Here is a 15,202-nt window from a genome sequence, read left to right on the forward strand (position 1 = left end):
TGATATTAAAAATTATAACAAGAAATATTTCATCGTTACACAATTTATTAATCCTGAAATTATCGCTAATTCTAAATTATGATGACATTTATTACACTATTGTTATTGCTTAAATGACGTGTTTATTTACTTGTTTGTTGATTTATTTTTTAACGATAAGAAATAATAACAACACAACAATTTATTTAAAAAACAATTTTTTTTAAAATTTGTTTATATTTATTTAAATTTTATTATTTAATTAGTCACACAAACGGAACGAAAGAAAACTGACCATTATTCGTATACTTATACAAAGATATATTTTATCTAAACACTCAAATCGCCGAAACCACTGTGAAGCAGCATATTTACAAGCGCACTAGCGTGTGTGAGAGACTACCGCATCCATGTAAAGGTGTGCGGCATAGTTAAAGGGAAGCTCGCTTAACTGAGCTCCACAGCGCGAAAATCAAGTTCAGTTGCACTCAGTTCGTCGTTGCGTGTGGTTAGTATCCAGCAGCTGGGGAGTGAAATAGTGTTGTGAATAGTTATTTTTTTCCCACAGCGCATTAGCGTAACATTCCTCTCTTCATACCGGACTTAGTTTTTAGTATTCCCTTTAGTGTGTGTGTGTGTGTGTGTGTGTGTGTTTGTGCGCTACGTGGAGTTTTCAGTACACGCTTATTTAGTAACATTTAGCGCAGTTGTAGTTTAATGCAGTATAAGCTGTTTGCTGCATTAAAAACCCCCGATTCCCATACACGGCCACGGTGGCATCATTTTTGGTGTTGCTGGTGGCGTGGAATGCCGGTTGCCGATGACCATAACAGCCAAAAGGGGAGAGAGAGAGCAAGAGCGAACAAAAACTGCGCGCACTCCAAATGTGTGCTCCCCCCTGTGTGCCCAAAAGCTGCTTTGATCGAATACGATTGTGTCGACAGCACGAACGAAAGAGAAGCGATTTTGTTTTCTTCCCTACACACTCCGGCTTCTTTTGATGTGTGCTTGATTGCATCCACAGTAGACATCGTTACAAAAAGACGAGATAGCAACAAACGAACCAGAATTGATGCGAAGCCAAACTCCACACTCTTGAGATGGAAAGAATTTGGCTAATGAACCGTCGAGAACAAATTCACAATAGCAGCAGCGGCGGCGGGGTCAAACCCGGGGTGGCGTTGAGGGTCGATTTGTGTGGTTTTGTTATTTTATTATATTTTTTTTTGCCCCCCACCATGTCCACCGCCGTTTTGGTACGCGCTCGATCGTAACAGGTTCGAAACGCAAACGCACCGCTACCAATACACCCCAAACGCCGGCTCGTAAAAATGTGGTTGTCTTTTTCATTCCCGGTTTGACTGTGTGGCAGTGAGCGGGCAAAGACGCGATACTTTTCACGGTTGCTAGCTAAATTTAACGATGATTTGGCGCGCGGTCATCTTACATACTTTCTTTTGCGCGAACGAACAGTCACATTCAACAGCAGCAGCACACACACTGACAGTCACTGTTTCGTATCAGAGATAGAGCGAAACTACACCGGCAGTGGGTTACATGCACTGCTTTCTCCGTGACGCTTGGTTGGCATGATGGTCACACCGTTGTAAAGTTTCACGTGTCACGTGTGAGTCTAAAGATCCACAAGCCCCGAAGGGAGTGGTCTATACCAATAGGAGACTATCTCTATCTGTTTGTTCCAACTGTTCATAAGCAGCGAGGAGTGTAGTATACAAGTATACAGCAAACCAGATGGCGTTGTTATTATTAGCGCAGTGTTTCGACCGATCGCTCCTGGGTAGAGTATTTTCCTCCAGAGAGTTGGATCGTGATGGCACGTTCAAAGCCAACAGCAGCGAAACATGTTCATTCGCTAAGCCAAACTAAACCAAAAGTTTGTATAGGTGTAAAACATCTACACAATTAGCACATCACCAATACAACCAGCGGATGATGCTCTGATGCAAACAGAAGACAGCAGAACACGGTTGCGGAATGACATCATCCGGTTGGAGCATTTAGCGTTCTGTTTCGTTGAGTTAAACAGTCGATCATGAAGGGGGACTACAGCGCCATTTTTTTTGCTGTTGAGTTTTTCTTTATTTTTCGCTATAAACAGATTTGTGAGTTACCTTGAAATCTCATATTTCTCTGTAAAGATATTTAATTTGATAGTACATTACAAAAACTGGCCCAAATGTCTTTAAACCAATGATTGAAATTTCGTAACGAAACTGTTCATTTCATGTTCGCATTACAAGAATAACATAAATATACACAGTTCCAATGCAACTACACAGTTCCAATGCAAGAAATGTTAACGCCAATTCTTTAACTGAGCCCATAGGACATACGTAAAACTAAAGCATAAAATGAACTATTGTGTAGATTAGTTTCAAACAAATTATAACGCTTCAAACTTAACTCACACTCATAGCAGAGAATCGATCAAATACAGTACAATAAAAGACCCCACCAACATACCAACGAATAAAAAATGTATTGAATCCTAATTAAGGTATCATTTATCTCACCCTCACGTCATTCTCATTCACCTCGGGAATAAGTGTAATTATTCCCACCATGCCACCGTAACCCACTGCGAAGAAATCGAACAGCTCTTGCATTATTCTTATCCAAAGTTCCTAACGCCGCTAGAGAGTGCGTGCCACAGGGTGGAGAACACAGAGTGGGAAACACACGTGGAAGGGCAATGGTGGGAGCGGAGCCGACTCACGTTGAATGATTAAACCATGCCGCGCATACACGTCGGTTCCAACTGCATTCGTCTCGCATTACAATGCGTTTTACACGCAGGCGTCGATCTTTCCCCATGCGCCATGCGATCACTCACACGTGTTTGATTTTTTCGATCCTCGGTTGTTGTAGTAGGTTGATTCTACCTACTACAACTCTGTTGGCAATGGGTATTGTGGTTCTGTTTTTCACTCCCATCCTACACACAAGCGCACAGTTGGGAAGCGGGGCCGAGTTAGACGCCGGCTAACCTAATTCTCACATTAACGGCGACGCTCCAACGCATTCTGGGTGGGATGGTTTTGGGGTGGTGAAAGTCGCCCAAGTGAAATCGCGCTTTTTGACAGTGGAATACAGTCTCGGGAGACCATGTCGGTGTTACTTATGCCACCAGCATGCCACCAGCGCACACCTACCTAAGCATAAATTTAAGACCCTACTTTTTCTGATATTTTTTTTTATTTAATTTTCTTCTTTACAGATACCTGCTACATTGAGTGATTATCTCTCAGTACCTTTATAAAAACCAACCGACATAAAAATGAGCTCTTCGCAGTATTATCCATTCCAAGTAAGTATTAAACCCATACAGCCCTCGCTAAGCCGACCTGCTCATTACATATGCCCTCTGAATCATTGAAGTACGCGAGAGCAGTGAATAGCGCGTCATTGCATCTCTTCAAATGCATTCATATGCACATATGCACCTTGTAGGCGTGGAAACGTTCGGCGAACCGCTCTCACACATACACAGTTACAACAAATAAAGCCCACCCACTAACACACACCATGCACAACACACTATCGATTACTGTACACTTAAAAATATTGGCTCAAATGAGCGACGCCACTTACTCACGTTCCACTTGGTGCAACATTACTGCTGGGCGCAGTTGCAGCATGCAGTAAGCAGCTCACAATAGACGCTTACATCTTAAAGTGCTCGTAGAAATTGTTGGTGTTGTTGTAGTTGTAGAACAACATGTTATCAATCGCATCACTGTGATGTAATTGACACCACACAGCTGGCTTGTAATCTCTGCTGTACCATCCAATCATCTCTACTAGCTGATAACGATCGTGTTTCGCCAACATTTTAATGTGGAACAGAAAATATCCCCAGTAACTTTATTTGCATCAAAACTAACAACCTATGGGACGATGGGAGCGGTTTCCTCTGGGCAACTGCTGCCTTCATGTACGAAATCCACCCTACTCCCTTCTTCTGCTGAAAATGTTTCGCCTTGACACATACCAACTCTCAAAGTATGACATCATCGCAATGGCACTAAACGTTGTTCCGCAATGGCTCTTTTAGGCGGACGCATCGGCTGTTCGTGTCTTTCGCGTAAATCCTGCCGCCCTTTGTGTGTAGGAATGTTTCCACACTAGTGGGAAGACGCATTGATTGGTCGGAAGCGGAAGAAATCCATTACCATTGCACGCTTTATCGTGTCCTTCCCCCCATTGCGTAGTGGTACGTCTGTATGTGTGTGTGCGTGTGTTTCTGTGTTCCGGTGTCTAGTCAGCACGGCGCCAGGGATTTTCCTACTACATTCTCTGTGTCAGAAAACACCCCCAGAAAACTGGGCCTGAAGGAGGTGTGTCATCATAACCATTAGCAATCCTCCAGTGCATTTCGTCCCTCCAAGGTCTCATTTTAATGGGTCAAGCGATTGAAAGTAACAGTGGACACGAAGTGAACAGCAGGATGATGGACACCCGTTCGCTGTGTTATTATTTTCTTAACTATGATCAACTGTATTAGTCACAGTCATGATGGTAAGATAATCAACATCAAAATTAGTAGAACAAAATTATAAGTTAAATCCATCAAAATTTGATATGAAACACATGGCTGTTTATAAATTAAACATTAACATGAATTTCGTTAGTAAATATACAGCCCAACCGGTGGCGTGTATTGAATCATAATATTTACAGTGCAATCAAAAATTCGTATTAGTCAAAAGATACAAATAAAAGTACACCAAACAAGATGATTCATCTACAGCTGCAATTTTCTGTAGAAAAAATGTATGACGAATAGCAAAAACACGTTCTAAATGCGATCTTGTGATCTTTCGTCATGACCGTCGTGGTTGACGATTGTTTTTAGTCAGCCCCCTCCAACCGTACCACTGCCCTGCCGGACTAAACCTTGAACGTGAACCAACCCCGCGGCCACACCAACGGCATTGACGGCATGTGGCATCATAAACCACAATAATGTCAGTGAGCAGCCCCACGCAGCTCTCTATTGTCATTGTTCCGCTCCGCACCTTCCACTATCAAGCCCCGGGCTGTAAGATCAATTAAAGTGCAAAGTTTCCGTGTCACCTACAGCACCTTGATCGCATCGCACGGGGTTATTAAGCTGCACGGAAACCAACCGTTTGCAGGAAATATCTTACCATTTTCCATTCCGTAAACACAAACACACAAACATATTACAGTGTGACTGTTGGTGTAGTATTATATTGATTAATATTTTTTAGGGCCAATCCCTCCCTAAAACACCCACTAAAACGGGGAAAGGCACAGTAGATTGTAGCCTATCGCCCTCCCAATGGCTATACAACAACATTGGGGCGGCTTGATAAGCTCAACCAATCCGACCGAAAGTGGAAACGTGTGAAAATGGAAGGTTAGTGGAGGAAATAATCGATACTAGAGCTTTCCACCGCACGCCAATATGATTTTCCGTATGGTGTGCGCCCTTGTTTGTTGCCCCTTTGCCGGTATAGATGTATGTAGGCAGAGGCGGGAAAACCACCAACTGACCTTAATTGGTGTCGGCTGAAGGGCTGGAAAAGCGTACCGAAAGTGAAATGAAAGACCTTTTCTGTAATAGATGTACCAATTTTAGTGTATACAATATTCAGCATGATGAGTAGTAGTAGTAGCAGTAGTAGTAAGACGAATTGTATAAATGAATTTGCCTGCCATCTATTGCAAGCATAACACAAGTCATCATAGTCGATGATTGAGGTCTTGGGCTGTTGTTTCATAGTGTGTAGTGTGTAACGATATCAATCGCGTATTGATACGATCGTTCCATAACACAAAAGACCTACAAAAAGGAACGCGAATAGCATTCTAGAAACGATCATCGTTTATCATCGTCATCCAGCGTAATTGTGCAGGTAGTGTGGAATGTGGATGATTAGTAATTTCGGTAGGGTCGATTTTCGTAATGGAATTGTGGCCAACCCATCGACCACCACATCCCACCGGGAAGGATTTGTTTCAAATGTTCCGATTCATTCCCTGATTCAATTCCAAACAACGCCCAAATGCAGACACTAAACAGTTCCTGCAGTCAACTCGTACAGCGGACACGCGTACTGTTGCGCGGTCCACGCCATGGGGGATGTTCCGGCGGGGGGTATCTGTACGATCAGTTTGATTCCATAGGCAGCATGTCCGATTCGTCCGAGGAAGAGGAACCGGCATACGTTGAGGTACCGGTGAGTGAGCGAAGCGATCCTACTACTGCCCAGATCATTTATGGAAAAAGAGATGTAGAAATGAAACTGCTTTACTGCACGGTACACAGAAACATACACGAAAATTGGTTATTGGCGAGCACGTTAGCAATTGGATTGGTTTCAAAGTGCAGTGGGTGCTGTTATTAATCCAAACTTTGACCACTTTTCTACCTCCAGTGCACACCGACCGTCTATCCGGCGGATCCGTTCGATGCCAACGAAGATGCCGGTACGCTCCGTACCGCGATGAAGGGTTTCGGTACCGACGAGAAGGCCATCATCGAGGTGCTGGCCCGCCGTGGTATCGTCCAGCGTCTGGAGATTGCTCAGGCGTTCAAGACCTCGTTCGGCAAGGATCTGATCAGCGATCTGAAGTCGGAGCTGGGCGGCAAGTTTGAGGACGTGATACTGGCGCTGATGACCCCGCTGCCCCAGTTCTACGCCAAGGAGCTGCACGATGCCATCTCGGGCATCGGTACGGACGAGGAGGCGATCATCGAGATTCTGTGCACGCTGTCCAACTACGGCATTCGCACGATCGCCGAGTTCTACGAGCAGATGTACAACGTTTCGCTCGAGTCGGATCTGAAGGGTGATACCAGCGGTGCGTTCAAGCGGCTGTGCGTATCGCTCGTGCAGGGTAACCGTGACGAGAACAATGTAAGTGGTTGTATTTCAGATTGTTGAAACGCTTGTCACATCGTTCGTGTTTCAATGCGGGGTTTGGTATTCTCTCCTCTTCAGGGCGTCGATGAGGGTGCAGCGGCGGCCGATGCGCAGGCCCTGTTCGAGGCGGGAGAGGGCCAGTGGGGCACGGACGAGTCCGTGTTTAACCAGATTCTGGTGACGCGCTCCTACCAGCAGCTGCGCGCCGTGTTTGACATCTACGAGAGCCTCGCCGGCCACACGATCGAGGATGCGATCAAGCGCGAATTCAGCGGTGCTATCGAGGAGGGTTTCAAGGCTATCGGTGAGTATTGGGGCGCGCCGCGACGAGGAGAAGCAACGTAATAAACTTCATGTTTTTTGCCCCTCCAATAGTTCGTTGCGTCCGCTCGAAGGTTCAGTACTTTGCCAAGCGTCTGCACAACTCGATGGCTGGCCTGGGTACGAACGATAAGACGCTGATCCGCATCATCGTCAGCCGCTCGGAGATCGATCTCGGCGACATCAAGGAAGCGTTCCAGGAGATGTACGGCAAGTCGCTCGAGTCATGGATCAAGGTACGTTTGTTGCGTTTGCTGTCGGAATACCCTCCATAACCACTGTGTCTAATACCAACACACACACATACACACACACAAATCAACAATTCATTCTCGCTTCCATTCACCTTTTTCGCTTTAAGTGTTTGTCTGAGAAAGTGGTCAAGATACGCCACCAGAATCGCGTTGCGCACCACACATTCGCCCTTGACACAGTACAATTGCCTCTACCCCACTTACACCAACCAAGATACTAAGAGTGTGAAGATAACACAAATCACGACCATCACTAATGTCTCATAGCAGTCAAAGTCCAAACAAACGCCAGCTCCCAAGTACTTCGTATCTCTCTGCCTATGGGCGAAACATATAAAGTGCCCTAAATTTGCAACACTGAACGGTAAATCTTCACCCAACGAGTATTTTTCGTATTTTTCACAAACACTGTCGAATGCATAAATGCGTTTGAAGCTGTTAGTTTGATTTCAAATATGTTAGTTACATATATGTATCCTCCGTTTTTGTGTTTTGTACACCCGTATCGCAAACTCAAAATATCTGTTGTATTTATGTTTCCTCCTTGTTACTCCATCCGATGGCCTATATGCTGCTTTTATAAATTATTTGGATTGTGTTGAAACATCTCAAGCTGAAAAACGACCAAAAACATACGAGTGTGTGCGAGTTTCGGCTTTGGCCCTCACAGCGAAGCCATCTCGCCTCCTTTCATAATGCCATTCACAAACCGTCACCACCTTCAAGCAAAATATTTCGCTAAGCAGCTTGCTCGTTCCCAAACAAACAGAATGCTTATTTGCAAATCCCTCCCCCCTCTTCCTACAAAACACCCCAAACCAGTCCCTGGCTTTACGCTACTGTACCATTACTACTACTGATGCTGTTTTTGCAGGGTGACACCTCGGGCGATTACAAGCGTGCCCTGTTGGCAATTTCCGGCTACCGGTGAATGGCGTTAGCGTTGCGCGAGTTAAAAGGGCAATGCTAAAAATGCATGCAAACATCACCTCAATTTTACACAATAACGTACCAAGCGGAATGAACACAGATTGTTTGTCAGGAGCTGTCTGACAACGGTTTTTACCTATCGCCACCAGCCACCATCGATTTTACCGATGGGTGGATTTTTGTTTTTCTTCTTTCTGCTCACACAAGAAACCGCAAACACGTGAATAGAGGCAGCAGTTTGATTTCTAATTGTTAGTAAAGAATATCATTTAAAGTAGTCAGTTTGTATCACACATCTATCTTTAATGGACGCGTAATCTCGCGAAGGTTAACTCTCTCTCTCTATTTTTCATCTCAAACCACCGTTAATTCCATCACAAGCAGCTCTTATCAGCTGTTATTACATATTTCTTTTTAATTCGTAACACATACTTATTACTGCACCGCCAATAGTGTCCTATCGTGTGTGCCTTAGTAGTTAAAATGTGTGCACAACCGCACACACCTGCCAAATTGTGTAGCCAAAATGCTTTGAAATCAATTGATCGTTTCATAAAAATGTCATAGCATACATTACAAAAAAGTTACTTAAACAGCTGTTTAATTCGTTTTTGGTTTACGAAATAGTATTTCGTTTGTTTCTTTCCATACGCAAACTCATTGTTCACTGTGTAGTAGATTTGTTACGCGCCGCTATTCCTATACCGACTGTTGTGTACTGTTCAATAAATACTACTATTATCTAAATTTGAGCTTTACGGTGCAGCATTTATGGTGAGAAAGGACGTTTACGTTGTTTTGTTTTTTTGACGTTATTATTTGATCATCGTTTGAATGGGCTTCAGGTCAATCGGGTTACGGTCACGGTATCACGGTACTGCACATCACTATGCAAAAGCTAAATTTATCGACTAAAGTACACATCCGTCCTTTCACTACCCAGCGCTAGGATATGCAGCTTAAAGTGCCTTAATTAAGACGATTTCCCCCCAATCAAATCCCAATTTCTTATGTTTTGTTGTTTTCGGTTCAAAAAAAAAACAAAACCAACCCATCCATCTCTTTCGCAGGAGGATGTCGGAGGGGACCTTGGCGACCTTCTGGCTACGTTGGCCTCGTTCTAGGCACACCAGTGCCAGATGCATTTTAACCGTGCGAGAGTCTGTTTTGCTTATAATCGGCAACAAGGCGTAGATGGTGAATGTTTCCGCGGTACGCAAGCATAGCTTCGAGCGAGTACCGATGCACAAAATGCGTTTTTTTAATTATTATTTAAATCGTCATCTAAAACAACAGCAACATAAAAACATAAATGTGCTTTTAATTTTGTTACAATGTTTTTTTGATCTTGTGATGTTAGCACTGGCACCAATGTGTGTAGATGTAACGATTGTGAAAGCAACATGCAACAAACGTATTGGACAAATATACTCGTTGTTAACTTCAAACTACTGCCTCTTTTTTTTTTTTGTTCATTACTAAACCCCACTCACAGACAGAATCAGAAACGGGCAACAATTTTACACTTTCCCTTCCAATCGGTTTGCTTACCATCCCAACTAAATTGCTCCGTAACAATCTTGTCCCCACAACACCACAGAACATATAATATGACCGTGTTACTTCGCCACTCTTCTTCCAGGATGACATTGGAAGTGATCTTGGCAACTTGCTAGCTGAACTTGCCACTTACTGAGTCGCTTTGCCCAGCGTGATGCGCGTGTCCGAGCACTAACAAATCCCATCCAAAGCAGTTGCTTCACTCTAATATTCACTAGCAGTGATTCACAATCGGTTCAATCGTCCCTAAAACATCTCCCGCACGTGTGTTTGATGTAAAAATGCGTGAAATACTCGTTGGTTATAGATAAAACAGTAAATAATTTAAAAGCAATCAATACCATAGTGTTACCCTGGCATTTCAATTCCCTTACCTGTGTATTGTTTGGTTCCAAGCTCGCTCGCACCCATATCCCTCCGGAGTGTGCACACAGACGGTTTTGATCGAACTTTCCCCTTCCTTTCAGGACGATCTGAGCGGTGACTATCGGGATGTGTTGGTCACGCTAACCTCTTACTGAGTTACTTTTCGCGCTACATACACGCTACACCACCTTAGCCTGGGCGAGACAGTTCCAGCCGGGCTGCACTGCACCCACTGCTGCAGGTTGTTGAATGGAATGTTTTGTCTTTCTGTTTTCCTATCACGTTCATTAATAAATGTTTCGCTTCCTTCGCTGCCCGGAAGGGAGGATATGTTACGATACGCTTCTAACCTTCTCGCTTGACGCCTCTTATGCCGGCTGGCTCGATGCGAAACGCTACCGTAACGCTTGGAAGAAAGTGTCCCTTTTCGATCGAAGCAACGTAGCTGGGCGGAGCTTGCGATTGTGCATCGAAATGGCTCTCATCGCGGCCGAGAAAGATGCGCTGGTTTACTTTGTGCGTAAGGCTGCCCCCGAGAGCGGGCACTATCTGCGGCACATCCGGCCGTTCGCCGCCGCCGCCGTCGACATCCGAAATGCGTGTTGTTACATCGTTCGTAACAATTACCTTTTGCGCGGGAAAGAAACGTTTGATACGCTCAAAGGAAGGTAAGTAATCGATGCAATTGCAGCCACTTACCACGCAGCCGAAACGGTGTGCGAGCTTATGCAGCAGGGTAAGTATTTCGTGGACACGCTTCACACGCTTCATCGAACGCGTGATTGTATTTCTGATCAGAAAGGATAGCGAATCTAGTACGATCAGTTTAATCTAAAAAAGGTAAACGATACAACTTAAATAAACGATTTATGCTGAAGCATGCAGCACCTCGTACCTTTTCACCATCGTACAGCCGGTTCTGCAGCACGGCTATTGCCTCTAGGATTTGGGTACAGTTCGTCACGTGCGAGTACAGGATGTTGTCCAAAGCGGTCGCTTCCGAAAATCCGGCAAGGGTTTCCTCCGGATTAAGCTTGTGGAGTAGCGCAATGTTTGCGCAGTGATTGTGACATGCCTTGGCCATTTCTATAAACAAAAACTCTATAAGCAGCTGCGCTCATCCACCAATAAATGCTTTGCTCCGTTTACCTTGTACGCGCTGCGGAAAAAATCCATAATTCGTATCCAGGTAGACTGCCCGGCCCTGCAGGCCACCGAGCTGCTGTGGTATCTGCACGTTTACCGCTAGCTGTAAGCTGAACAGGAGAAGGGAGTTATCTTCTGCGAAGGTATGGCAAGCGATGCACAAGCGATTCATACCAGAGTTGCGTTTTGCCGCTGCCGGGCGGACCACACAGTTCGGTGATCATTCCTTCCGGGATGCCACTGCCAAGCGCTAGGTCGAGATCTCTGCAGAACGTCACCAGCCCGGTACGGGCCTCTTCCTCTCTCCACCAATCTAGTGCTGACTTTTTAAACATTCGCAGTTACAAACACAAAAGGAGCACAGAAATAGTTACACTTTTATAGATATTCACACAATTTTTTCCAAATTTTCGCTTATTTGCACTGCATTTTATACATTTATCCAGTGACTATGCGCGCCTTTTCGCCAAGATGTTTGTAAACAAAAAGTGTCAAACTGACTGACAGCCGGTGAGCAAAACAAAGTCGAGGAAGGACATTGTTCAGGCTGTTGTACACGGTTGCAATTTTAAATGTTCATTTCAAATTCGCATGTGTCACCGTTCGTTGAATATTTCGCTATCCTTTAAATTCTAATCCAGAATACTCCTTATTTGCTAAAGTAAAAGCAACTCATTTTTTTCATTATGTTAGAAAATTCACTTTTATTAGATTTGCACAAAATTTCCTACAAACTATATTGTCATCAGTGGGAAGCATCAAATCAGCTTACTTACAATCGATCGTGGATAAAACTATTCTTCACTCGTAAATCCTGGCAGTGTGGTAGATAAAAACACTGCTAGTGACATGTTTCAGCAAATAAATGAAAAAAAACTCTAACCAAAATTGAACCTAGTCTGGAGAGGGAAAAAACAAACCACTTACACATCTAGCTGTTGAGCACGAATTCGTAATCATTGCGTAAGAAATCGTTAAATTAAAGTACATTTTGTACTTTGCCTCCATACACCCTACGAGAACTGTTATTAATCTAACCACTTTTAAATAGCTATTCCAAATATTAAATTTGTGTTTTTTTTTTGTTTATGTTTCTATCCTGTAGCAGGCTAGTAAAACAAAGATTGTTAAAAAAAAATCAATTAAGGAAAAAATGGATGAAAAATAATTTTGTTTGCTTTTTTGTTCAACTTTTGATTGTGGTCGTTTTGATCGTCTACCTCGTACCTTTACGGGTTGTACAAAGGATCCGATTCGTCCTCCATCGCAGGAACGGCGGTCGTCGACGTGGTACTACTGGCACCCGATGCTGCATTACGATCGTAACGCTCGTAAACCTTTACAAACCCGCCAACGCGCTCCGTCGGATAGTCGGTGTGAAAGAAGGACACCTTTTCCTGGTAAATCGAGAGGAAATCCTTCAGCTGTGGCTCGAGCACATCGAACGTGACCACGTGCGTGGGAAGAGCGCTGAGCGGATGGACGGGCAGGTTCTTGCGCACCCAGCCCATCGGATTAGCGTAGAACTGGTCTGCCTCGTCCAGATAGTTCGGCTGGTCGGTCAGGTTCGGCTCGCAGTGCAGGAAACGCATCGTCACATTCTGATGCACGTGGCTGTAGAACGGTGTCGAGTGGCAGGGCATCAGGAACAAGATCTTGGCCGGGTTGTTAAACTCGTCGCGGTAGTCCTTGGCGGTGGTGGCCAGGTAAGGCATCACGTCCAGCGTGCCCCGCTGATGAACTAGCCCGGTGTAGCCCGCCATCAACCCGTTCACCGATAGGATTAGCAGCGCCGTAAACCAAATCATTTTGCTACGGAAAAAAGTACACAAGAAAAGCATTACAAATGTGTGTTTTGTTGTTGTCCCTCCGCACAAAGTACCTCGAAGCTTTGCGGCTCCAGCGAGCGAGATAGTCGGCCGTGATGAACAGGCACATCGGCAACACCGGCAGCAGGAAGCGGAACTCTTTGTGCGCCAGCAACGAATACACCAGCACGGTGAAACACACCGAAAGCAGCAGGATGGCGCGCTCCTTGTACACCTTACGGTGGCGCACGGATTCGTAGCCAGCCGCCAGGAACGGCAGCACACTGACGCCGAGCACGGTCGGCAGCCCGGCGGAGAGATACCAGTACCATGGGTGCTCCCCGTAGAAGCTACCCACACCATTCAGCACGTTGTACTTCAGGAATTCGTACGACGAGAAAACGACCGCCCCGTGGAAGTAGCTGTCCACGCCGACGCAGAGCGCCCCGGTCAGCAGACCGATGAGCAGGTAGCGCTTCAGCAGCAGCTCCCAGGTCGGGTGGGTGGACTTTTTGATGTGATACAGGCACAGCGGTACCCACGGTATGACCGAGGTCGGCCGGACAAAGAACGACAGGGCGACCGGCCACAGGAACGGGGTGCACTCCGAGGCCCACGGGAAGTAGCTGAGCGCGATCATGGTCAGCGATGTTTCCAGCGTGTTGGCGAGCGTGCGCGAACCGACGTAGAACCAGCACCAGGAGGAAGCGAGCAAAAAGGTGGACCATTTGCTTTGCCGGCACCACACGTGGAACCGATAGTCGGCGTACGCGCTCAGGCATGCCTGCAAAATCCGGGGCAGCAGCGTAAGCAGCTCGGCCGAGTCCAACCCAACCAGGGCCAACAGTTTGTACAGACCGGCAAAGGTCGCCGGGTAGAGGTAGCTTCTCATGCCGGCCGCCCATTCCCAGGTAAGATGGCCGTAGCTGCAAGTACAAGAAGAAGAAAAAGAAGATGTTCGGTTACTACAAAAAAAAAAAAACAAAACCAAAGGTCACCAAAACGCACCCGAACGCTAGACGATGGGCCACCTCGAGGCTTTGCCAGTACTCATCCGGCACAAACCAGGTCGTTACGAGAAACACTGACGCAATGCGTACCGCAACGAAAAACCAAAACGTTCGGTTCCACATTTCTGGACGGTCGCGTCAGAACTCTGGTATTCTTCCTTCTCCCCAATGCTGGGTGCGCTACGGCTGTGGGACCTCCACGGGGAAGGTTTAAAACGCGCTTTAACTGTTTGCCACCCCCCGCGGGGCGATGGTATGGGGCTCAACGGTCACACACACGCACACACACGCACACACTCTCACTAGCTGGATGGTTCACGGTCAAGCTACCGGGCTTCGATGCGATGCAAATGCTTCACCAGCCTCCAGTAGGCCTCGGCTTTTTTCGAACAATCTATACACGTGTTTGATTGGAAACTGTCGAAACGATGCGCAATCCGTATGCGAACTGCTCTCACGCTTTGGGCGAAAGTAATGCTCCGTCGCCGTTCCGTGTGGTCGACACTGCTTGTACCTTCGTCGCACTTTGCCAGTGGATGGTGTGGCGTGTGGAGCTTAAGCACCACGAGATCCGTTCAGTCCGGACGCGACGAAAATAAACTTATATTCTCTTCGCCGCTGCGGTGCGTGACGTTTTGTTTTGCCTCACTTCGCGTGATGCGTGCTGTTGCTGCTGCTGCCGATGATGATGATGATGATGATGACGTAACCGTTGTACAGGAGAAAAAGAAAACGAAATGGCGGTTGTTTGCTGTGTGTCGGGTGTTTTTGAATAAGTTCTGTACCCGATGCTACAGTATGATTCTTCACGAAAAAATGTTTGCTATTGCTATAGATACTGGTCGAAATTTGATGTTCCATCCTCACGGACAGAAATATGGAATCGTGAGTATAAAAATGTTCTAAAAAATTAA

The 15,202-nt window shown here is 45.7% G+C and overlaps 3 protein-coding genes across 6 annotated transcripts; 1 reads left to right on the forward strand and 2 right to left on the reverse strand.

The window, feature by feature from the left end:
* Positions 1-368: 368 nt before the first annotated feature.
* LOC120908542 (annexin B9) lies at positions 369-10,659 on the forward strand. 4 transcript variants are annotated; one of them, XM_040319680.1, is made up of 6 exons: positions 369-487; positions 3,218-3,307; positions 6,405-6,887; positions 6,972-7,197; positions 7,269-7,450; positions 10,041-10,293. In XM_040319680.1, the coding sequence occupies exons 2-6, from the start codon at positions 3,278-3,280 to the stop codon at positions 10,092-10,094; spliced, it is 975 nt and encodes a 324-aa protein (XP_040175614.1). In that variant the 5' UTR covers positions 369-487; positions 3,218-3,277; the 3' UTR covers positions 10,095-10,293. The 4 variants fall into 4 exon arrangements, with proteins under 4 accessions (XP_040175614.1, XP_040175613.1, XP_040175612.1 ...); XM_040319679.1 differs by lacking the exon at positions 10,041-10,293 and adding an exon at positions 9,469-9,846; XM_040319678.1 differs by lacking the exon at positions 10,041-10,293 and adding an exon at positions 10,426-10,659 and having other exon boundaries at positions 370-487.
* On the reverse strand, positions 8,624-11,953 carry LOC120908543 (DNA repair protein RAD51 homolog 3-like). The gene is made up of 5 exons (XM_040319681.1): positions 11,645-11,953; positions 11,474-11,580; positions 11,220-11,410; positions 11,024-11,155; positions 8,624-10,951 (listed from the first exon to the last, which is right to left on the reverse strand). The coding sequence occupies exons 1-5, from the start codon at positions 11,803-11,805 to the stop codon at positions 10,670-10,672; spliced, it is 873 nt and encodes a 290-aa protein (XP_040175615.1). The 5' UTR covers positions 11,806-11,953; the 3' UTR covers positions 8,624-10,669.
* A 608-nt stretch (positions 11,954-12,561) lies between these two features.
* Positions 12,562-14,980, reverse strand: LOC120908541 (GPI mannosyltransferase 3). Its single transcript, XM_040319676.1, has 3 exons — positions 14,287-14,980; positions 13,353-14,204; positions 12,562-13,282 (listed from the first exon to the last, which is right to left on the reverse strand). The coding sequence occupies exons 1-3, from the start codon at positions 14,409-14,411 to the stop codon at positions 12,700-12,702; spliced, it is 1,560 nt and encodes a 519-aa protein (XP_040175610.1). The 5' UTR covers positions 14,412-14,980; the 3' UTR covers positions 12,562-12,699.
* Between the last annotated feature and the right edge of the window lie 222 nt (positions 14,981-15,202).

The sequence above is a fragment of the Anopheles arabiensis genome, chromosome 2 (genome assembly GCF_016920715.1).
Source record: "Anopheles arabiensis isolate DONGOLA chromosome 2, AaraD3, whole genome shotgun sequence".
Lineage (NCBI taxonomy): Eukaryota > Metazoa > Arthropoda > Insecta > Diptera > Culicidae > Anopheles > Anopheles arabiensis.

Coding starts and splice junctions, on each gene's coding strand:
- LOC120908542 (XM_040319677.1), top strand. CDS start 3,278: ATGAGCTCTTCGCAGTATTATCCATTCCAA. Junction 6,888..6,971: donor GTAACCGTGACGAGAACAAT/GTAAGTGGTTGT, acceptor TCTCCTCTTCAG/GGCGTCGATGAGGGTGCAGC. Junction 7,198..7,268: donor GGAGGGTTTCAAGGCTATCG/GTGAGTATTGGG, acceptor CCCCTCCAATAG/TTCGTTGCGTCCGCTCGAAG.
- LOC120908541 (XM_040319676.1), bottom strand. CDS start 14,411: ATGTGGAACCGAACGTTTTGGTTTTTCGTTGCGGTACGCATTGCGTCA. Junction 14,205..14,286: donor GCCCATCGTCTAGCGTTCGG/GTGCGTTTTGGT, acceptor TTGTACTTGCAG/CTACGGCCATCTTACCTGGG. Junction 13,283..13,352: donor TGGAGCCGCAAAGCTTCGAG/GTACTTTGTGCG, acceptor TTTTTTCCGTAG/CAAAATGATTTGGTTTACGG.
- LOC120908543 (XM_040319681.1), bottom strand. CDS start 11,805: ATGTTTAAAAAGTCAGCACTAGATTGGTGGAGAGAGGAAGAGGCCCGT. Junction 11,411..11,473: donor TTTTCCGCAGCGCGTACAAG/GTAAACGGAGCA, acceptor TTTTGTTTATAG/AAATGGCCAAGGCATGTCAC. Junction 10,952..11,023: donor CACACCGTTTCGGCTGCGTG/GTAAGTGGCTGC, acceptor CCCGCGCAAAAG/GTAATTGTTACGAACGATGT.